This window comes from Diabrotica virgifera, chromosome 4, assembly GCF_917563875.1.
Source record: "Diabrotica virgifera virgifera chromosome 4, PGI_DIABVI_V3a".
Classification (NCBI taxonomy): Eukaryota; Metazoa; Arthropoda; class Insecta; order Coleoptera; family Chrysomelidae; genus Diabrotica; species Diabrotica virgifera.
Genome location: NC_065446.1, coordinates 236944213 through 236969776, shown reverse-complemented (window position 1 = coordinate 236969776; position 25564 = coordinate 236944213). Strand labels below are relative to the sequence as shown.

The 25564-nt window shown below is 33.6% G+C and overlaps 1 protein-coding gene across 1 annotated transcript in view; it reads right to left on the bottom strand.

Moving 5' to 3' along the window:
- Positions 1-20909, bottom strand: part of LOC114328904 (transferrin) — an 86653-nt gene extending 65744 nt beyond the window's left edge. The window contains exon 1 of the mRNA XM_028277884.2: positions 20622-20909. Coding sequence (XP_028133685.2) covers positions 20622-20670 — 49 coding nt within the window. The 5' untranslated portion in view covers positions 20671-20909. The remainder of the gene's footprint in view (positions 1-20621) is intronic.
- Between the last annotated feature and the right edge of the window lie 4655 nt (positions 20910-25564).

Sequence of the window (25564 nt, the reverse complement as noted above, 5' to 3'; positions counted from 1 at the left end):
AGCCAGCTCCAGGAAATTTTTCCTTGTGGATTTTTATAAAGGATTTTTAATAAATTTTTCTTAAACGAATAGGGCAGTCAATGAGAGTATTTGGCTCCGAATTCCATCCTACTACATCGATTTACTTGATATTTTCACAGTAAGTAGGGGATAGCTGAAGAAACAAGGTCTACCCTATGCCGATGTGCGCTTTTATCTTGGGGGTGGTTCCCACCCCTTCTCGGGGGTGAAAAATGTTTTGGTTAAAATAGCTACGGAAAAGGCTAGAGAACCTAAATTTAAGCAAAAACTGTTCTGATTATTTTTTGAAAACTCAATACTTTTTGAGTTATTCGTGGTTGAAAATTGGCCATTTTCATTGAAAAATGACACCTTTTCGGACGGATTTTTGCGAATACCTAACTAAAAAACTATGCATCTAACAAAAAAACTATATAAAATATTTCTGTAGGTTATAAAAAAACAAACGAGATTCGTTCCTTCATAAATCTTCTAGTTAAAATACAAAGAGGGATGTGGTAGGTAAGAAGAGTGTTTTTTTGCTACATGCTCAAATCGGCGTATTCAACTTGAAATAACAGAGAAACTATCGATTTTAGGTGTATAATAATACTAATAACTTTTGTAGTGCTTGAAAAGACCTTTAAAATGAGCAATACTAATTGTCGATTACATGCAAACTAAGCGAGATATTCTGCAAAAAAGTTAATGATTAATGTATTTTAAGAAGAAATGAGAAGTATATTTAACCCCTCATCCATCAGAATCTAAAAACATCGTTTTACTTCTACAATACTTTTTATTATAGTGATATTTCTATGTTCAAAAAGTTAGACTGGATTAAAATGAATGGTTTTCGAAAAAAAATATCATTAAATTATAGAGCGCATTTTTAAATTTTCTTAAAAATCTTCCTTTTCCTCCTCCATGTAACTCGAAAAAGATAAGAGATACGAAAAAAGATACCATACAAAAATGTAGAACTTTTTCAGATAATTTTTTTTTTTATTTTTCATTACTGTATCTCTTATCATTTTCAATTTACATGGAGAAAAAGAAAGATTTTTAAGAAAATTTTAAAATGCGCTCTATAATTTTGATCTTATTTTTCAAAAACCATTCATTTTAAACCCTTCCAACTTTTTGAACATAGAAATAACACTATAATAAAAGTTAATGTAGAAAGAAAACCATGCACTTACATTTTGGTGGATGGGGGTTAAAATTACTTCTCATTTTTTCTTAAAACACATTAGTTATCAATTTTGTTTGCAGCATATCTCGCTTAGTTTTAATGTAATGGACCTTTAATATAGCTCATTTTAAAGGTCTTTTCAATCATTACAAAAGGTATTAGTAGCATTATACACCTAAAATCGATCGTTTCTCTGTTATTTCAAGTTAAATATACTAATTTGAGAATGTACCAAAAAACAAACTATTTTCACCTACCATATCTCTTTTTGTATTATAACTAGAAGATTTTTGAAGGCAAGTGTCTCTTTGTTTTTTATAACCTACAAAAATGTTTAATATAGTTTTTTTAGTTAGATGCATAGTTTTTAAGGTATTCGCAAAAAACCGTTCAAAAAGGTATTATTATGTTTCAATGAAAATGGCCAATTTTCAACCACAAATATCTCAAAAAGTTTGAGATTTCAAAAAAAATTATAGGACAGTTTTTGCTTAGAATTAGGTTCTCTTGCGAATTCCGTGGTAATTTAAAAAAAAAATTTCCACCCCCGAGAAGGGGTGGGAACCACCCCCAAGATAAAAGCACACATCGGCATAGGGTAGAATTTGAACAAGGAGATAAGTAGAGGCTAGGCCCAAAATTTCATTAAAATCCATGCAGTAGGATAGAATTCGGGGGTAATATCCGATTCTTGCTCCCATTGACTGGCGTATAATGTTTGTGTTAGGCCTGGATCCAGCGTACAAAATAGTTATTTATCTACTCTATGTCATATTGTGTATAAGTTTTTAGTTTGTGAAAACTGTCATTATAGATATCAGTGCGTGAAGTGTAAGTGTGCGTGAAGTAACAATGTATTTTAAATGGGACTTACTTTTTCGCACTGTTTTTGACAGACTTTCATAATATAATCAAATATCCTTAATTTCGCGTTGTCATGGTGATGACATAATGAGCAATAAAATACGAGAAAAGTTTTGACAGTTTTGTGGCTTGAAAGAAGTTAGAATTTTTAATGTCAAAGTTCTAAAAATTGTAGAATAGAAATGAATTCCAGTGACGAAGATTTACAGTTTTTTATTTGTTTATGGTAGAGTAGATAAAATATTGTATGAAACTGTGCGTGAAGTACTATAATAGTTATTTATGAAACAGTTCGTGAAGTATGCTTTTGCGAACGCACGCGATTTTTAGAGCACGAGCGACAACGGAGCGAGTGCTATACATCGCGTAAGTTCCCAAAAAGTACTTCACGCACAGTTTCATACAATATTTTATCTACGATAAACAAATAAAAAAACTGTAACTTTTCGTCACTGGAATTCATTTCTATTCTACAATTTTTAGAACTTTGACATTTAAAAATCCTAACTACTTTCAAACCACAACACTGTCAAAAATTTTGTTGTAAGTCATTGCTCATATTGTCATCACCATGACAACGTGAAAGTTAAGAATATTTGATTATATGAAAGTGTGCCAAAAAACTCATTGAAAGTGTGCGAAAAAGTAAATCCCATTTAAAATACATTGTTATTTCACGCACACTTTAAACCCTTCACGCACTGCTATCTATAATGACAGTTTTCACAAACTAAAAAACTTTTCATAATATGACATAGAGTAGATAAAAAAGTTTATTAATAGCCTGCTGAAAATTTGTTAATAGCTTAACAGTGTCTAGTCGGATAAACTTTGATGTACGGGAACACTAGAACAGGAGAAGTTTTAATTGTGGAACAGGTTACAGGTTTCGAACGTCAGACTACGAAAACGTCTCATGTATTTTGTCGGACAGAACTTCCAATTGATTTTTTACCCTTTCATTAAGCTCTCATGCAAATATCAGACTGCTATTTACCACCAATATAATTCCTGTCATTTGACATGTTCTACGTGTCGGACTTATTAAAATGCCCAACATATTAATTTGTCATATATTTTTTCATATATTATATTAAATTTGCTATTGAATAAACTTAAAAACATGCTAGTTTTCACAAATAAAGTCACGTTCCACAATTAAAACTTCCCCTGTTTCAGTGTTCCCATACATCAAAGTTTGTTCGACTAGACCCCAATAAGCTATTAACAAATTTTCAGCTTGCTATTAATCAACTTTTTGTTGGTACACGGTACGCGGAATCCAGGCCTATGTGGTTCAGTTTCCGTAATTAACTTATTCACCAAACTTCATTTAAACCAAATGTTGGCTTATATTATATACACTTTTATCGTATATGGAAGATGGTGAATAAACGTTTACAGTATTATTCCTGTATGGTAAATTACACCTCGTTACGCAACGAATTAAATCATATCGAGATATTTCTGTGTATTTGTGGTTCATGATAACATGGACTCACGCGGTAATAAGGTTGAAGTGCGCTAGTGAAGCGTTTAGAACTTGACCCAAATAATTATGCGGTTAACCTGCTAGAATGTAGATAACAGCAAGGAAGTGAGAAAATATTTCATCTTTGGTCAGATTTTGTCAGATTTCACTACATGTTTATAAATTTATTATGTAGCTGTTGAAAACCCTGCAACGAAATAATTTATCGAACTTGATTACCTACTCCTACTGCAATAAAGGGACAATGATTCTTTTGTGGTGTGAAATTAGTCACTTGCAGAAAACGAGAAAGAAGAAATATGTCTCTGAAGAAATAGGAAAATCGAAGCCATTTACTACCAGTTCCATTCCTACATAAATGTGTGTGTGATTCATTGTCTATTAATAGACAGAGCCGCTATAGGTGAAATTTGCTAATCCTTTTAGGCACTATAAGAGTCTATAACTTAAATAGTAGAACCTAAAAGAAAACGTATGAACACTATGCCGTTACTTTTCAGTGGCACATGCGTCGACAGTGTGAAACAGGCTAGAAGAATCACAATCTAAATATCGCAAAAGTCCGTCTCTGTCGTTATAGATAGAAGTAAGACGAAATGTACTTCCCAACGCGTTTCTCTTAGGCCACCCACAAGAAAGCGGAAGGATTAATATTTTAAGAAATTCTAGACGCCTAAGCTGATAATTTAGCTATTGCAGGCAGTAAAATCACAAAGACACTTTAGAGCTCGGAGACAGCTTTCCTAAAAGTATTTACTTTGCACAGGATATGCCTCATAAAAAGAAGAATAGGAAAGATTGCTAAATGTTTGAGTGATAGAAATCTAAGAATTCCACAAAAGTACAACGCAGTAACTTTCGTGGGAATCCTTAAACGGTTACAAAAAAGGACGCTCGTGGTGATTGGCCGAAAAAGAAACGTATGATCATAATAAGGCTGGTCTAAACATTATTTTCCAGCTATGTGATTGGTACGAAAATTTCGGAATGATGATTATTGGTAAAATTAGGTGATAGCTGTGAAAAAGGGAGGTGAATATAGAGAGCAGAGAGGAATCTTGTCCGAGATTAGGACAAGAAGAAATCAATTAAGTTCTAGCGGTCATGCAGTGAAGACCTGCATTTTTTCTTGTCTGTGCCTAAATAGGCAAAATGGAATCTTAAAGATTCTGTCGTGAAAATCGCAAGTGCGATATGTTGTCTTAAATACCATACCGGTATATTCTCTGTGTTGTGTCCGGTACGATAAAATAATAGTTTTCTTAGTACGGCGTGTAATATGTTTCGTTCAAACAGAACTTAGTTCAACATTTGCGGAAAAGACTTCCGTTTAATATGTCTCATATAAACCGCACTTAATTCAATCTTCGTGGAACGCAGTTCCATTTTTTTTAAAAGACAATGGTCTAAATAAAATATGTTTAATTATCAAGTCAGTGAGAAGTATCACTAATAATCATGAATGCAGTTATTTTCTTTTCATAAAACAAAAAGAACTATGGAATTTTTATTTTTCGTATAATATAATAACAACTATGTAACAGTACTTTAACTCTAAAAATGAAAGTGAAAAGTGAAAGTGATTTCGTCGTACCCACAACTCTGGCGAGCTAACCCGATTCCAGCAATTCAACAACAATGGATCATCACCAGGTATTTTGCAATAAACTGTTTCGTTCCTTTTTCTTTTTTTTGAACTTTTAAGATGAAACGCGAAAGACTTATTTTTTTATTTTTCTAATCAACTCAGTTTAATGACAATTTTCTATCTAAATAAATGGTAACTATGTTAAAACTTATTTCGTCTTTTTCTGTTCGCACAATCCATCTATGTATCCTTATTGTATTAGGAAACGCAGCCTACCACAGACAACAAGGGTAAGTACCATTAGTTGTCAAAGGGATACCATTTTTTTCGTAACATTTTTGTAATTTTTATATAGATAAATAGCAATAGATTCTGATCTATTAATGGCGCCCAAAAAATTAATAATTTCTTTTCTTTAGCTTAAATATTGTATGAACTCACACCCTAAAATCTCTTGATGATTAGAGCCGCCGGTGCGATTTTAAATTATGTAGCACGAATTTTTTTCAAGTTTATGTACATCACATGTTTATCTAATTTGTCGTGCATCAAGTGGCGCATCAAACTTTCCACTTATGGACGGGATAAATAAATCAAAAGGTAAGTACCCTCCCTCATTCCCAGGATTCAATTTTTTCTTTTTTTTTAAGTTCTATGTGATTAAAAAAAAACACTCAAATGTAATTTTAACCCATTACCCTCGTCCCCCTTCCCCCACAATAAAAAATCCGAAAAACTGTTTTTAGGGGTTTTCCCTATTTTACATACTTCAAAATAGATCAAATCAATGTTTTTATAGGTTATTTATATAAATTGAAGTAACTGAGTCCTTTAGAACATTTAAAAATGGGAGAACACGTTCAAACCCCCCAAAACCCTACAAAAAAACAGTTTTTTTGGATTTTTGAAGATGGTGAAACTTACGGAAAAGTCTGAAAAAAAATAGGAATATAGTGTTTGATAAAATACACAAGATTAAAAAAAATTGAGGTTATGTACACTCAACCTACTGGTCTATAAAAAATGGACATGTTTTGTAAAAGCCTCAACTATACGTGTGAATTTTTTGAAATTTTAAAATTTATTGCGTCCTACGTAAAAAAAAATAAAAAAACGAAAAATTAAGTTCTTTGATCGTGGGGGAAAGCAGAAGTGGGTGGTGGGTTAAAATTACGCTAAGTCATAAGTAAAAAAATGAAAAAATTGAATTCTGGGAGTGAGGGAGGGTACCTTTTAATTTATTTATCCCGTCCATAAGTGAAAAGTTTTATGCGCCACTGTCGACGCATGTGCCACTAAAAAGTGATGGCACAGTGTTCATCCGTTTTCTTTTAGGTTCTACTATTTAAGTTATAGGCTATTAAAGTGCCTAAAATTATTAGCAAATTTTACGTATACCTACGGTGACCATATCTTTTTAAAGAAAAAAAAAAGTACAAAAAACAAAAATGTATTAAAAACGCAAAATGTATCTTTTTTTTTTTTTTTATTGAAAATTTACCGCATCCACCAAGAGGTGATTAGCGGGAATACAGTGTAGGAGTACAGTTCTAATAACTTACAATCTATAATATAATTCTATGAGTTTTAAATAATTATCGATATTATTATCTATAATTACAGTATGTATCTTAAATTAAGAATACAGTGTAGGTATAACTTCCAGTAATTTAGATTCTATAATATAGCCCTATACATTTTAAATAGTTTGCGATATTGTCATAGTAACCATCTGTGCCTAAAAGTTTGTTGATGTTGTTAGGAATATTGAATCTAATTCGTTCATTTGCAAAAAGTGGACAGTCAATTAAAAAATGTTTTACATTATTTATTTCGTCACAAATTTCACATTTAGGGGGATCGTCTCTTGTAAACAGGTGAGAGTGCGTGTATCTTGTGTGACCTATACGCAGACGTGTGATAACAGTTTGAAGTTTTCGGGCTCGTATTCTCGATAGCCGCGGGTAAACATTATCCTTGATTGTTCTTAAAGATGTCTGTGAATATTTCCATTCTTGGTTCCATTTACACGTGATTAGATTTCTAAAGTACGATTTTATGTCACTCGCGAGATTTCGACACTCCGTTACCTCTGTTTCGACACTTTCCGACACTTTACGGGCGCACTGATCTGCTGCTTCGTTTCCATCGATACCAATATGAGATGGGATCCATATGAAGGTAATGCGTCTGGAATTTTCTTGAGCCTCTTCTAGTTCAGATTTTACCATTTTCTCTAGGGGGTTTTTAGGATACACATGATTTAAAGTTTGTAAAGCACCGAGTGAATCACTTAGGATCAAGCATTTTGGTATTTTGTTTTTGTTGACATGTTCAAGGGCTTTGAGTATTGCATAAAGTTCAGCAGAAAAAATACTGAAATATTTGGGAATTCTAAAATGATATTGGTTGTTAGGGGTTACATATGCAGCACCTACTCCTGTATTACATTTTGATGCATCTGTGTATATCTTGTAGCAATTATCTCCATGTTTGGCTATGATTGAATTAAGGTTATTTTTAAAAACAGCTGGATTTGTTGAGTGCTTACTAAATGCAGTAAGATTATAATTTATTTGGGGGGTATCAGTTTTCCAAGGAGGGGGATGGTCCAAATTTATTAGGAATATATCTGGAAAGTTTACTTCTAAATATCTTAGATAAAATCGAATTCTCTCATAGAAAGGTTTGTGTGAAATATGTCTATTTTGAGACGTATATTTATTATTGAATGTATTATCAAAAAGAGGTCTGTTTGGATTTGAAGCTATAGAAGTTGCATGAGTTAATGTTAAATAAATGCGACGGTGGAATAAAGAAGGTTCTCCGGTTTCACTATATAAACTCTCTACCGGCGTCGATCTAAATGCTCCCGAGGAAAGTCTTAATGCTGCATTGTGTATACTATCTAAGGGTTTTAGTGTTGTTTCGGACGCAGATATGTACGCAATGGAGCCATAGTCTATTTTAGATCTAATTAAGGCTTTATATAGGCTAATTAGGGTATCATAATCAGAGCCCCAGTCCCTGTTGGATAATGTTCTTAATAAATTTAATCTTTTATTGCAAGATGCGACTAGTTGATTTATATGTTTTTTCCAAGTCAGTTTTTGATCCAACCACATTCCCATAAATTTTACGTCTGTTTTAAACATGATAGTTGAGTTATAAAATTTCAGTATTGGTGTGCTGAAAGCGTGTTTATTGGTGAATACCATGCCCACTGTTTTGGAAACCGAAAATTTAAATCCCGTGCCATGGGACCATTCTTCTAGTTGGTGTAGAAAATTTTGTAATGATTTCGACATTAGAGAGGGGTTTTTGCCTTTGATGTAAACTACTAAATCATCTGCATAAATGCGAGCTTTCAGAGGTTTTTGCAAATTTTTAATTATATCATTTATAGCGATTAAGAATAGTGTTGGGCTAATTATTGATCCTTGAGGAGTCCCATTTTCTTCAATATATTCCTCTGAATATGAATTTTGAACCCTTACTCGAAATGTTCTGTACCGTAAAAAGTTTTTAATAAATTCTAGACAATTACCTCGGATATTCCATGAGTGCAGTCTTTTCAAAATATTATACCTCCAGCACGTGTTGAATGCTTTCTTTAAATCAAAAAATATTGCTATACAATGTTGTCGAATTGCTAGAGTTTCCTGAATATCGCTTTCTAAGTCTAGAATATTATCTATGCCGGATCGGTTTTGTCTAAAACCATTTTGTTCAGGTATCAGTAGATTTGACTTTTCAAGTGTCCATGTGAGCCGTGCATTGACAATTTTTTCTAGTAATTTTCCCATAGAGCATGTCAAGCTTATAGGCCTGTAGGACTCGGGAGCTAGACGGGGACTTTGAGGTTTAAGAAATGGAAGCACAATAGCCTTAGTCCAAAGTGTGGGGTACTGGTGTTGCTGCCATATGATGTTGAATATCTGTAGCATTACGATTATGGCTGAATTTGGAAGCTGTTTCAGAAAAATAGATGGTATATCATCTGGGCCAGGACTAGAATCCTTCAAATTTATAAGTGAGTCATTTAGTTCATGAAATGTTAGCGGGAGATTTAGAGGATTGTGGCTAATTTCGTATGGAAATGTATTATAATTTTCGAGTTGTATTTTGTTTTCAAGGAAAGTGGGGTCGAAGATTTCATTGGAAGATATTTTTTTATAATTCAGTGCCAATATATTGGAAATTTCTGTTGGTGATGTAATGATTTGGTTATTTACTTTCAGACTGGATATTGAGGGTGATTGGTGGAAACCGGAAATTTTGCGTATTTTTTTCCAAACTTCACTTATTGGCGTAGAACTGTTTATATTGGAAACATATTTCATCCAACTGGCTTTTTTGGCCTGTTTAATTAATAGTTGAGTTTTGGACTTAAGTCTTTTGTACTCTATTTTGTTCTCTATATTTTTATGTTTTTTGTACCTGTTGAAAGCTTTTTTACTTGCCCGGATTGCTTCGCTACAGTCACGATTCCACCATGGTACGGGTAAATGCTTTTTTGGCGCTTTAGTTTTACCTATAAACTGTTCTGCACTTTGTATAATGATATTATTGAAGTCATCTAGAGTACTATTGACGTTACTTTTTACAATAAAGTTCTGCATAGCTTTATCGATGTAGTTTTTAAATTCTGTCCAGTTTGCCGACTCTGTTTTCCATTTGGGTAGAAACTCATAAGGCGATTGTTGCCTAGAGAGATTTCTTATAAGAATGGGATGATGGTCGCTACTATATGTGTGTGATAAGACTTCCCATAAGAGCTGAGGTGACAACGCTGGGTCACAAAGACTTAGGTCAATTGCGGATGAATCTCCAGTCTGAATATTAAAACGTGTAGGAGTCCCATTATTGAGTAAGTTAAGCTGTAAGTCAGACATTAACTTTTCCAGTAATTTACCTCTGGTATCAGTACGTACAGACCCCCAAATGCTATTGTGAGCATTGAAGTCACCAAGTATGATACGAGGAGTTGGAATTTGTTCGATAAGGTTATTTATATCGTCAAAAGTTAATATTGTACTTGATGGTAGGTAAATGTTACAAATGTAGAGTGTAGAGGGTGCTGAAAGTTTTATTACTACTGCTTCGAGGTTGGTTTTTACAGGAAATAGGCTTGCTACGTATGATTTTTTTACCAAAGTGGCAACCCCACCAGAAGAATAATTACTATTACTTTTTCTGTCATTTCTAAAACAATTGAACTGCTTAGAATTGTAACTTGTGTTTGGACTAAGGTTAGTTTCTTGTAGGCAAATTATTTCTGGACAGTATTCTGATTGGATGATTTGAAGCATGGGTAAACGATGGAACAGTCCATCAATATTCCACTGTAATATAGAGTTGAAAATTAGGCATCGGAGGAAGATAATTCACTGTCAGTGATATCTTTACCTAGATAGTGATTCAATTTATTTTTAAGTCGGGTGAAGCGATGTTTCGTAGATTTGTCTGATAGGTATGGGTAAGATATGGTTAATAGGTTTATTAAACCGGGGAGATCGGTTGTGTATTCCTGGATAATTTCTATAGGTGAATTGTTACCTTGGGTATTTTCAATTAGCATTATTAGCTGATCATAGTTTAATGGGAGTGTTGTGGAATTTTTATTCATGAAAAATTTAAGTGCGTCAGGAGTAGGTGCTGTGCGTTTAGGTTTTTTGGGCTTTTGGATGTTGGTTTGACGTGGTGTTTGAGGGAGAGCAAACGTTGGATTATTAGTATTCAGATTTTCGATGGGAGGGGATAACGTTTCGTCAATACTTCTTTTCACAGATGTACTGGATGATTCTCCTATGATTCCGAGTGAAGCTTGTTGATCCATTACTTCAGAGGTTTTTTCACATGGATTTTTAGTGGGAATGTTCTCTTCGGTGGGAATTATTTTGCTCGCTTCAGAAGTTGGCAGTAGGGTTTGAGGAGTAGAAGAAATTGAAGAAGGTTTTTGAATATTTATGTTGTTTGGATCACCGTCTTCAGCTTGATGTGATTCAGTATGGGAGAAAAGTTGTGTGTTCTGTTGCTGTGGCGTAGATTCGGTGGTGGTGGTTAGGTCATAAGAGATAGTAGAGTTTTGAGATAACACATTGTCTGTCACAAGTTGTGAATGCTGTTGCTGTGGCGTTGGTTCGGTAGTGGGAGTTGGGTCATGAGAAAGAGTAGAATTTTGTGATAACACATTGTCAGATGAAGTATTGGGGCAATTTGACGCAACGTGTCCAGCCTGTTTGCATACGTAACATTCCATCTTGTCCGTTGAAAGAAAAATTCTATTATCATTGCCTTCAAATGAAATTAATAAGGAGGTGTGAAGCTCGAAATTATCAGAGGGTGAAAAGACATACACTTGGCGGCGGAAACTGAGGATGTGGGAATATTCATCACCTGGAATTCCTGCTCTAAGGAAAGACACTGGGGAGGCTATTTGAAGACCAAGACTCTTGATTGCATTTTCTGCAAGTTGGTGGGGAATATAAGGAGAGATATTCGAGATTAATATTCTTTTTGTCGGGGAGACAAGTTTCCTAATACTTAAAATTAGGGATCCGATTTGGATAGTTGGGTGGGACTTCAGAAGTTGATCAACGAGATTTGGGTTGGCTAGATATATGCAGATTCTATTATTGGAGATTCTGGAAGCAAAGGAAATATTTTTTGGTCCGATGACATCACCAATAGCTTTAACGTAATCTAGAAGTTTAAGGTTTTCTTCTGCGTGAAGGACTATGGCTTGCTCTTTTTTGGGTAGGGATGGTGGTTTCGGCGAAGATTTTGCAGCGTTTACGTACGAAATTGATGTAGTAGCTTGAGTATTTGTAGCACTTTGAAGGGCCATGGTTGAGGTAGAAACTGTAGGATTACTGTGTATGTTTGTACTTGTCATGCAGATACAGACAATAGCTTCGTATTATATTTTTTCTTTAAATGGTTCTGGTATCAGAAGTGCATTCAAAGCCATTATGCTGGATGGTCAGCAAGAACCAGCAAACTGGTGAAACCAGCCGCTGGTATGCACTTTTTATAAATTAAATACAATTTATAATGGTTTAATAATATAAAGAAAGCAATACGTACAAATTTTGTCCAGAAATCACTTTTTAAAATACACTATTAAATCGAAATCAAATACACTAATTACTACTGATAAGGTAAACTAGATTTTAATTATACTTGGCACAGGTCTTACTCGTATGAATGCTAGAACAAGACTCCGCAAAATGTATCTTGTTATTGGACAAATATAACTTTTTGGCATTAAAAATAAATAAACTATGTAGCTAAACATAAAAAATTATATCAATTAAACTAAACATAACACATTGCATTAACTTTGAAAAAGTTCCAAGCCTGTAATTAAGAGTTTTTAGATAACGGAACTGGAATAGCCTCATCTTCTTCCGGTTTTTTGCATCATTCATATTTTTCTGAACTTAAAATTAATTTAAGTAGGTCCGGCTTCGACTGAAGTAAATGAAACATTTCATACAAGTCTCACCAAAATTTGCGTACACCAGCATCGCTGCCTTGATATGGACATTTGTGACTTTTCCGACGTCCAATAATAATTATTTATTACAGAAAAAAAAAACGCTCGAAAGCCGCACTAGTACTCGGAAGACAAAAAATAAATTCGCATAATATTTGTAAGTTTTTCAGTTTGAATTGATCTGCACACTTAAAAACTTTAAGCCTTCAATCCTGAGTATTTTTTTTCTTCTCTGTTCCACTCAGCAATTTTTTCACTTGTAGCCACGTCTTTCAAAATTCCCAGTTCGTCAAAGAGTTGATCTTCGTTTAACATGGTTGCCTTGATATACAATTTAAAAGCTTCGAGAGAATAACAAACATCGTTCCATGTTATTTCACTTCTTATGGGAGCTCCACACTCTCGCCGAAGTCGATTGAGGTTCAACAAGTACGAGAGTGTAGACGGCCACCTTGTGTAACTTTGCCTCACTTCGTTCTACTTCCATTCTCTGTCGGTCTGGTCAAAGGGATCTTTGTCGGTATCGCACCGCTCTTTGTCCGCTTTGTCGGTATCGCACTTCCTCGCGAAGTAGAACGAGTGTGTAGAGAGGGTACTTCGGACTTCGGTCAACTTTGGCGAAGTAACTTCGCCGAGCGTGTGGAGCCCGCTTTAGATCTATGCTTTTGAATAGTTTAAATTCATGAAAATTTGTACTCCAGTTTTCTAGGTAGGTTACACATTTTGTGTAAAAATGTTTCACTTGTGCAGTGAAGTTTTGTGTACGACCACCGCACCATAAGCCTGATGTCTCACACACTTAAAATGTTTTTAAAGATCATTGGTAAACGCATTTCACTTCGGATTCACTTCACTTTGGATTTACACTACTAATCCAGAGATGCTTGGATGTGAACCAGGATATGTACGTCTGTTTCATAGATTACAACAAGGCTTTCGATAAAGTCCGCCACAAAGAGCTAATGGACATCCTCAAAGCAAAACAATTACAATACAATGACCTTTGAATTATAACAAATCTATATTATAAACAGCAGGCACACATACGCATTAACGAACACACATCAGAAGAGTTCGAAATTGAAAGAGGAGGGCGACAGGGGTGTGTATTGTCACTACTACTATTAAATGCATACTCTGAAGAAATTATGAAAAAAGTTCTTGAGGGAGAAACAGCAGGAATAAAGGTACCTAAATGGAACGCCAATTAATAACATTAACATAATACAATAATTAATAACATTAAAAGCTAATGAACAAGATAGTTGAGTATGGAGAACAATATGGATTATCAGTATACATCAAGAAAACTAAATTTATGAGGATATCAAAAACCCAAAATAATGATAAAAGCCTGACAATTAAAAATAAAACTTTAGAACAAGTTGAAAACTACAACTATCTTGGCACAATAATTAATCACACAAACTATTACTCCAAAGAAATCAAAGTTCGAATAGAGAAGGCAAGAACCAACTTCAATAAAATGAGAAAGGTAGTTTGTGCAAGAGAACTGAAATAATTAAGACTTGAGAGTAAGACGACTTTACACTACATGATTTATCATATGATTTTTCCTATGACGAGCCGCATGACATGCTTATGATAAAACACAATGTTTATGGCACAATCATATGACAAATCACACAGTGTAAACATGTAAATTTCACTCCATGACCAAATCATATGACAAATCACATGATAAATCATGTAATGTAAAGTCGACTTTGGCTGCAAGGTGTTACATTTTCTCGACTCTGCTTTACGGGATAGAAGCATGGTCAATTAATGTGTCGACTAGGTACTAAAAAGTTGGAAGCATTTGAACTGTGGGTGAAGGTACCTGAATATAGCATGGACCGAGTCTGTAACAAACAACGAAGTCATGAGAAGAGTCAACAAAAGAATGGAAATATTGGAAACCATCAAGACACAAAAGCTGCAATACCTGGAACAGTATACAAAGTAGTAAAAGTAGTAAAAGATAAAAATATTCATTTTTTAGAAAAAATAAGTACATTCGCGTGTCCTTAGAAAGGTTTTAAAGTACATTAGGACAATATTTAAAAATAAGTACTGTCCTACTTAAATAAGTACATATGGTCACCGTACCTATACCGGCTCTTAGTCAATAATGAGACAAAACTCAAGTCAGTTTTGAAAAAAACAAAAAGTGTAAATATGTAGTTAAAGTAGAGGTCGCACAATATAAACCTAGACCACACCCTAAAACTAAAGATCTTCCTGAGGGTTTTAAGTTTGAAAATCAAGTCATTATAATATAAAATGTGTGAAAAGAAAAACATGTTTCTGTAGAGACGGTGTTAAAAAAATTAAAATATAGAAATACATTCGTACAAGTTTCCAGGGTAATTCTCTAGAGAGTTTTTAAACTGATTGAGTCTGGATTCAAAATGAAGCCAATAGAAAAGTCTTGTGTCGTTTACAAAATAATCGAGTTTTTAAGAAACTATACTAATAGTTTAAAATAAAAAATATGATTCATATGTTAATTTAGACGAAATGTGGATTGTTGCTAACGATGGAATAAAACCGATTTGGCAGGACGAGAGTATAAAGTCCATAAAACACACCAATAATGAGAGAAAGAGACATACCATATTGAATGCGGGTAGAAAACATGGTTTTATTGATGGAGCGGATCTTGTGTTTTAACAAAATCAAAATCGGTTATATATCACGATAACATGAATACAGAGATGTTTGTGAAATGGTTGAATGAAAAACTGCTGCCAAATTTACATGAACCATCTTTTACAGTTTTGTATAATGCTCCATTTCACTCATATACCTTTTAGAACCTTCAAATATATGTTTTTTCCGTGAAAGATTTCCTTCAAAGAGTTTTCCGTGAAATCAATGATTTTTAACGCATATAAACTGGTTTATTACTCACGTAATTTTATAATAAGTAGTTACTACCGATATTTATTGAAATTTAAAAAATCTTCCTTTGTGTTCGGTAAAATTTTCAAATATTTTGTCACCAATCTTGAAATTGGGTGAAATATGGGTAAAAATAAGGTATTTGTTAATTTAATATAATAGCCAATTATTGTGAAGGTAAAATCTGCGAATTTCGTTGTAATTTGTTTGTCAACATCACCCACATAATTATACTGCTGTATTTCCTTGAGATATCAATAAAACAACCTGATAAACCAAAATGTATGGAGGCGGAAAAAGGTCAAAATATTTTTTGATAAAGTATAAAAATATTTACAAAATGGGACATATAGGTCAGTAAATGAATGTGATACTGTGTCACCACTGATTTGCATGAAAATTTAGATGGTTCCTCTTACCCTCTACTTCATTTTTGGACTTTAGCCCAGGGTTGCTTTAACTTGGGGGGTGAAAGTCACCCCTTCTCGATGGTGAAAAAACATACGCTCAAAATAAAACTAGATAAACCGGTTAATTCTAAGCAACTTTTGTTCTATACAGTTTTTTTACTACGTTAATACTTTTTGAGTTATTTGCGTATGAAAACATTCATTTTTTTACAACCACTATTTAAAGTATTACACTTTTCTGCACAGTTTTATGTTAACAAAGTTGATATTTTCTGTTCAGCAGAAAAGTGACGTTTCTGTGCCGGAAAGTGATATTTCTGTGCCGGAATAGTTATTTATGAAACAGTTCGTGAAGTATGCTTTTTGCGAACGCACATGATGTTTAGAGCACGAGCGACAGCGGAGCGAGTGCTCTAAACATCGCGTAAGTTCGCAAAAAGTACTTCACGCACAGTTTCATACAATATTTTATCTACGATAAACAAATAAAAAAACTGAAGCTCTTCGTCACTGGAATTCATTTCTATTCTACAATTTTTAGAACTTTGACATTTAAAAATTCTAACTTCTTTCAAACCACAAAACTGTCAAAACTTTTGTTGTAATTTATTGCTCACATGTCAACACGATGACAACGCGAAAGTTAAGGATATTTGATTATATGAAAGTATGCCAAAAAACAGTGCGAAAAAGTAAATCCCATTTAAAATAAATTGTTACTTCACGCACACTTTAAATCCTTCACGTACTGCTATCTATAATGACAGTTTTCACAAACTAAAAACTTATACATAATGTGAGATAGAGTAGATAAAAAATATTTGATCTAGGTACTCTTGAGATAGAGTAGATAAAAAATATTTTTTCTACGGCCGTGCTAAAAGAGCCACTTTGACGCACGCATTTCGTTTCCGAAAGTTGCACTTTCCCGCACGGCGTGCGTGAAAGTAAATTTTCCCGCACGGCGTGCGAGAAAGTAAAATGTCTTGTAATATGGCATTATAATATATTATAATACATGCAATAAACTAATATTTAGATATTATTTACTAATTTATTTCAAATTTATCTTAGTGTGTTCAAGTTTTAATGAAATTAGCGCGGTAATTCGATGAAATAAAATTCTTTTGACATAATATTTAAGTCAGATCAGTAGACAATTACAATGGTTTTGAATCGCCGTCATGGAAACCAATATCATCGTCGTCGTGGTAACCCATTATATTGAAAGTTTGGTTTTGACAACCTTGTCAAAGAATTAATTTGTGTATTTTCACTTCTAAATAAAAATTGATATAACTCTATTTTTTGTGGCTTTTTTTCCAAACGTATGGCCCTAGAAAAAATATTGTTCCTAACTCATGCGGAAAGTGTCTTCCCCACACTTGACTGCTTGCCCGAACTCCGCTATCGCGTCCGCTATCCGAAAATAACTATTATCTACTTTATGTCATAGTATGTTATAAGTTTTTAGTTTGTGAAAACTGTCATTATAGATAGCAGTGCGTGAAGAGTTTAAAGTTTTAAAGCGTGCGTGAAGTAACAATGTATTTTAAATGGGACTTACTTTTTCGCACTGTTTTTGACACACTTTCATATAATCAAATATCCTTAACTTTCGCGTTGTCATGGTGATGACATAATGAGCAATAAATTACAACAAAAATTTTGACAGTTTTGTGGTTTGAAAGAAATTAGAATTTTTAAATGTCAAAGTTCTAAAAATTGTAGAATAGAAATGAATTCCAGTGACGAAGAGTTACAGTTTTTTATTTGTTTATCGTAGATAAAATACTGTATGAAACTGTGCGTGACAGTGCCGTTTTATCCATTGGGCGCTTGGGGCGGGGGCCCGTAGGGACCCTTCCTTTTATTAATAACAAATTAAAGTCCGCTAAATAATCGAGGACCATATTTTTTTAAATAGAGAAAAAGACTACGAAATACCTGCGATTTCGATATGGTCTGATTTTAAGAATGATAAATAAGAACTGTGACAATTTTTAAACCAAAGAGCGATTCCTTAGAAAATTGTAAAAAAATGTATGAAGCTGGAGACAAATTACAAAGCTTATTATAGAAGATTAAATGAAAGCAACTCTTATAGAGTAAAACCCAATGGAGGCAAGAAGTGTTAAAGCTGTTTATCGTTACCTGTGCAAATTATTTTCAATTAAAAAAAGTAGTTTAACTGATTTTGGATATATTTTACCCACTGGAAATATTTGAATAGTTTACTCAAATCTCACGAAGAAAGTAAATTTCATCTGAACTCTATGGTTACATTAATAACAAGATCATCAGTTGGAGTTAGATGGATCATCAGTTAAATTGGAGTTATAGACGCTGGCTTGAAAGAACAAGTAGAACGCGAAGCTGACTATTAAGTAAAGGTCCTAAGAAGAGTTGTTGTCACCATTAAATTACTTGCTTCTCAAGGACTAGCTTTTCGTTGATCCCATGAGAAATTAACGAGTCGTTAGGGAAATTACTTAAGTTGTCTTGTATACTTTGCTTTTGACAACTTCTTAGCTCCGTATTTACAGTGGGATGCGAATAAAGAAAAAGGTTCAGGTAGCTATCTATAATAGAGACAAAAAATCAGCAATTAGAAGTGAAACCAAGGCACTGCATAATAAAATAGATACCTTTGAGACAGGTTAACTTGGATACTCTATTGACACTGATTTGGGCAAGAATTTTAAAACGAGTGAATGCAACAAGCAAAATGTTAGAAACTGTGGACTTGAACGTGTCAATTGAAGTAGAATTAATGACATTTGAGCTTTGTTGGAGACGTAAGAAATAAATTAAGCGAAATTGAACTAGAAGCCAAAAATATTTCTTAATAATCTCAAACATATTCTATAGAATTGGCCTTCAAAAAAACAAAGAAAAAACATTTTTCGATGAAGCAGTTGAAAGTGAAACAATTTTAAAGGGGCAAGAGATATTCAGAATTAAAGTAGGTACCTATATAATGTTATATGCCTCAATATTTTTCAAGATCTTTTAAAGAGCATATAATGCAACAAAGATGTTACATCAGCTGTTAGATATTTTTTTACGCTAAATAAAGAAGAAGTCAATTAGTGAATTCATATTTTATGCAAGGAATATAAAAAAGATGTTGATGAAACCAAAGAGAACTTGCTTAGTGAAATTATTCATTTTATAACGTTATGCCAAAATTTTAATAAACATTTGAAAATTTGATGTCATCCAGGATGTAAAGGCAACTTTTGCCAATTTTTAACTTTACTGCAAGTTTATTTGACGATACCAATTTCTAATGCGTCAGGCGAGCGGCCTTTTTTGGCTTTAAAAAAATAAAGATACATTTATTGAAGGTCAAAGGGTCAAGAAAACCTAGACGCATTATCACTATCGTATTATAAAAGATGAAGAAGTGGAGCAACTGAATTTTGATAGTATTATATTAATATATCACAGTTTGCTAATGCCTAGTCAAGAAAAAAAGTGAGCTAATTTTTGTCTTATATATTTTTTAGGATATGCTTTTTTGTTTGTCCTGTGTTGTTCTGTAGAACTTTCTGTTTTTTTTTTATATTTTTATATGTATTTTTTGGAATATTTTTTACGTTTGCTATTTTTCTCGTTTCTTTTAAAAATCTTTTTTAAAAATTTTAAAAATTTATCGTTTTTACAATAAACGTATATAGTTAATGTATGTGTTTTTTGTTAAAAAAATTGACAACGAATAGCAATGAAGGGGGCCCCTAAATCTCTAGTGCCCAGGGTCCGAAGTTAGGTTAAACCGGCACTGGTGCGTGAAGTACTTTTTGCGAACTTAGGTACGCGATGTTATAGCGCTCTAAACATCGCATGCGTTCGCAAAAAGCATACTCCACGAACTCTTTCATAAATAACTATTCGGAGAAAAAAAGGTGCTTTTGAATTTATTTAAAAAAATTGTTTAAACATTTACTGTCCAAAAATTTCGCCAGACACCTTTTTGATTTGTTTAAAGAGAACATTTTTGAACAGGAATCCGCGAAGAAACCGAATCAGAATTTTTTTCACACGGAAGCGGCCTCACATTATGGACTAGGTCGGACGAGCAGTAGGCGCTACCAAACCAAATTATCTATTATTAATCGATTTTACAATAAAAAATTACAAAACAAGCTAAAACTTGTTTTGGCAATTATATATAATTTACTTATATTTCATATTTTTATTTTATATAGTTTTTTCAATAATTGTTAGAGACAAAAAGACTCTAAAAATATTCTCTAACACTCGAACATCTTTCCTACTATCGATATTATATTTCGATGCCTACAATCGGAGAACATAACCTAACCTAACAATATTAAAATTAAGTTAAAAATAACGTTAATTTATTTAGTGACACCTGTTGTAATTAACTAACAGCTTATGTTTTAATTCCTAACACAAACATCTGATAATGTAACGATTTGACAGTGATTCACGCGTTGGAATTTGATCAAAATAAGGTCGATACTATTTTGTTATCGTAACAAGTGTTTGCTTATAATTTGGAAAGATGGTTTCTTACCGAAAAGGTAAAGAAAATTTCCTAAGGTTAAAATAATTAAGAAAGATGGAATTGTACTTAAAACAAGTTTTTTAATGTAATATTTTAAATTTAATACCATGAAAATAGTTGTTAAGCTTACCTTGCAAACTAGCACCTATCATTAACATAAGAACAGGTAAAATTTTCATTTTATCAACGTTATCACAATTACTTTTCAAATTCGATTTTCCACCTGTTGTAACAACACCACGGCGCGAGACAAAAAATAAAAATAACTGACGCCTCTGGAATCCTAGAAGGTGGGGTGATGGCACGATCCCCACTCCAATTATCACGTGTGTTAGTAACAAACTTATAGTCCACGTTATGAGACCGCTCCCGTGTGAAAAATTTTCCGATTCGTTTTCTTTGCGGATTCCTGTTAAAAAATGCTCCAACCTTTACACGATCAATATTACTGAAGCAATATTATTAACCAATAAATGGTAAAAACCGGTCTGCTCACACGACTCAATAATATTGATCAATAAAGATAAAAACGGTAGACTCAAGGGGGTCCGGACAAATAATCCCGGACAAAAAAAAAGAATGTGTGTGTACTTTGTACGCACGTAAGAAGTTATACGTCTATTATATAATTTCAAAGAAATAAATATACTTAACAGGGTATTTGTATTTTATTTAAATATTAAACTAACTTTCTTAACACTTTTAAATTTTTTTTATTAAAACGATACCAAAAATAAAAAAAAAAGAATATGAATCATCCGGGATTTAAACCCGGGACCTCTCCATCTCCGGTCAAACGCTCGACCACTGAGCTATATTACCTTTGCTTTGACAGGTTACAAGATTTCTCATACATACTGACAAAATTAATAGACCAAGCGAGGTATACAAAAATACTTTAAATATATTTACTTACTCTAATTATAAAATATCTTATTCCCGAGGAAGACAAATCCAAAGACACAAAAATTATAATAAATCATACATTTACTAAAAACACTAATATGTATAAATATCCTTTCAATGACTTATTTGCGCTGACAGCGATGATACATACAGTCGGAAAAATGAAAGAATACCCATGAATGAACATATAAAATACGCTGTATTTTCCTGTCACCGTGTGACAAAGAAAATTGTCCAGTGCAAGTACATGTAACAATAATTATTACATGTACTTGCTCTGGCCAATTTTTTGTCTGACACGGTGACAGGAAAATACAGCGTGTTTTATATGTTCGTTCATGGGTATTCTTTCCTTTTTCCTACTGTACATATTTTGAAAGATTAGCAACCAACTACATACTGTCTGTGTGCGCATACGCCCGGCATTATAAAATTTTACTCTCGATCGTAAAGAAGTATAAATCAAAAATCCCCACAAATTATCCCTAGACAAAAAATCCTCGGACAGAAGATCCTCGGACAAATAATCCCCGGACAAATAATCCCCGGACAAAAAATCCCCACAAAAAATCCCGGACAAATAATCCCCACAAATTTTTTTTTGACAAAAAATCACCACAAAAAATGCCCGACAAAAAATCCCCAAAAAATATTTGCTGCCGAATAGTTCTCTGAAAGTTTTCCCGAAATTTTACCAAATTTCGAATTCCAATTCCATGCTGAAAACTTAAAATTTGCATGACAAAGAGTGTGAGTTTTTTCAAAAATCTTGGAAGATATGGGGAATGAGCTGAGGCCCCATTCTAATGACAGGCGCTTAACGCGCGTTTTGATAACGCGCGATTACAACTACATACATTTTACTAAAGACCGTTCACATGCTAACGCGCGTTTTAGGTCATTAAAACGCGAGTTTGCATGTGAATGGTCTCAATTAAAATGTATGTATGTAGTTGCAATCGCGCGTTATCAAAACGTGCGAGAAAAGCGACTGTCATGAGAACGGGGCCGGGGCCAGGAAAGAACAAAAATTAAATTTATATTACATAAACGTATTTTTGTCAAAAAATTATTGGATAATTTTGAGAGATAAATTGGAAACAACATATTTAATAATAAAAAAAGTTCACATATTGGGTAATTAATAGTTTAACAGAAAATCTGTGTGTGCGACGCGACAGTGGTCTATATGGAATGTGCATAATACACATTTCGCACAGTCACAGTATGCTACTAACGAAAACATTGAAAGAGATTAAAAACGTGGGAACATTATATATACTGTCATCGACACCCAAAATTACAAATTAAATGAATCATTTATAATACTGCAAAGAAAATCATATCAGCAAGAAATTCGATCTCTGACCGATAATCACTATGATCCATTTGTCATTTGTCTTTGAGAACTGGCACTATAAAGTGTAAAATCTGTGAAGTGATTATATTAAGTTTTGTGCACACCGAATAGAACCATCTTCATAAGCACCATTAGGTATTTAAGTAATTATATTTTATATTTTAAAATAAATTCATATTGAAAAATAATTTTTAAAATTTATTGAACATAGTTAGTCAAATTATTTTAGTTTGTAAAAGTATTATTTAGTAAGTAGATTATTTTTAAAGTGTACATTATGATGAACAGAACAATTTTATTTAAATGAAAAATAGGTGAGCTTGCATGATGAATGAGTGTTATATACAGTGTGTACCAAAAGTAGCAGAAAGGTCGAATAATTCGCGAAATGAACATCGGATCCAAAAACTGAAAAATATGTGTTTAATATTTCTCAAAAATCTATGCAATGACACTAAACAAGTCCCCTACTCCAAACCCTTGGGTGTGGAGCTAGGGGTAACTTTAAAATCTTAAATGGAACCCCTAATTTTTGTTGCAGATTTGGATTTTCCTTGTAAAAATCAGCAAATTTTATTCGAGCCATTTTGCGAATTTTGGATAGATAGCGCTATAATCGGAAAAAACGATATATCCTGATACCATAGCAAAATTATAGAAACGGTCTAATATCTCGAGAAATATACTTCCAAATGAAAAACTAAAAAACACGTGTTTAATATTTTTCAAAAATCTATAGAATGACACCAAACACGATTTTTCATTCCACACTCTGGAGATGGGGTGGGAGTTAACTTTAAAATCTTAAATAGGAACCCCCGTTTTTTATTGCAGATTGAGTTTACTCCTCAAAAAATAAGTAATATTTATTTTTAAACTTTTTTTAGAATTGTTGACGGATGGCGCTATAATCGGAAAATGCGATTTATTTGCGCCATCTATCAACGATTCTAAAAATGTTTGGAATATATGTGATTTATTTTTCATAAGGATTCTAAATCTGCAAAAATAAAGGGGTCTACTTTTTAAGATTTTAAAGTAAAACCTTGGTTCGACAAACACTCATGGTTAGTCTACTCGCCAAAGTTGAAAGCAGGGCTTTGCAAGCATTGTATTCTTTTCAAACCGGTTTTAAAGAGAGGCGCATTTGGTTCTTTTATAATAAAAGCTCATCAAGACTACAAACATTTTTACGAAGATGCCCGATCACATGAAAAGAGTAGTTGGCATCTAGAATCTACAAGCAAGGCCAACAGTTTTTGTGATTCGATCGAAATGAAAAAGAAAAACATTATTGAGCAAATGGATAGTGAGATTAAGAACTTGTTAATATCAATAGGAAAAAACTTAAATCGCGTCTTTAATTTTTTGTGGTACCCATGACATTTCCATTTAAAAACTTGGTCTAGTATTTAAATGTATGAATAATTTCTCACAATAGGGTTTAAACTAGGTTTTTTAGGTGGTTTAAACTACAGCAGACTCTCTCTATAACGAGAACTGAAATGGTGGACTAATTATCTCGTTATAAGCGGATCTCGTTATATCAACAATAATATTGAAATAATTTGTTACCTCTTACGTAGTTTATTAGGTGTCGATGGTCAACGCACGAACCAGAATTGGCAGCATCACGTCGGAGGAATTCCTCATTGACACCAGGCTTAGACAAGGAGATCCTCTCGCCCCCCCTGCTGTTTAACTTCGCACTGGAACATGCAGTAAGAAAAGCTCAGCCACAACTGACAAACGGATTTGCCGCCCAAGGATAAAAAATACTATTGGCCTTTGCGGATGACGTGGACACAATTACACAATCCACCAGAGATGCAAAAGAAGTTTTCACCGTATTCGAGAACGGAGCCAAGGAAGTTGGTCTTAAGGTCAACGAGGACAAGACCAAGTACATGGTGGTTACGAAGAACCCAAGACCAAGGGTTAGACAAAACGTAACAATTAATGAATACAACTTTGAAGTCGTCAAAGAATTTAAGTACCTGGGAGCGATCATAACATCTGAAAATAAATATGAAAAGGACGTGGCCGCCAGGATCATTGCAGGAAACAGGGCATATTACTCATTAATGACCCTTCTTAAATTAAAAATACCCTCAATACCAATACCAGCAAAAATAAGAGTATATCAGATAATAATTCGTCCCACAATAACACATGGAAGCCAAACATGGACTCTGCCCAGCGGGAAACGAAAAAATTACTGGTACTACAAAGAAAGATACTGCGGACTATCTATGGTCCTTGCAGAGAAGAGACTACAGGGAATGGAGAAGAAAACACAATGATGAACTCCAGACAATATATGGAAATGAAAACATAGTACGCTACATTAAAGCAAACCGAATACGATGGGCGGGTCACGTGCTAAGATCGAGTGACGAAAGACTTCTGAACGCCACATTCTGGGAAAGGCACGATGGCAAAAGGTCAGTTGGTCGACCAAGAAAGAGATCGAAAGACGCAGTAGCCAGTGACCTACGCAAAATGGGAGTACAGCAATGGGAAATAGTTGGTCAGGACCGACAACAATGGAGGGAAATAGTACCTAAACGCGGCCAAGACTCACAGAGTTGTAGATCCAAATGATGATGATGATGATGGTCAACCTGAACAGTGAACAATGAGACTTCGCCGTTATAAATTGTAAATTTCCTATAATATTCAATATCGGTCGATAAATAGTCAGAAGTTTATTACAGGCGGCCGAGTTTATTACAGCACTAGCCTCGATAATAAGACAGATGTTGGGCATTTCTATGTACAGGCAGTTGGGGTATTTATTTATTTAC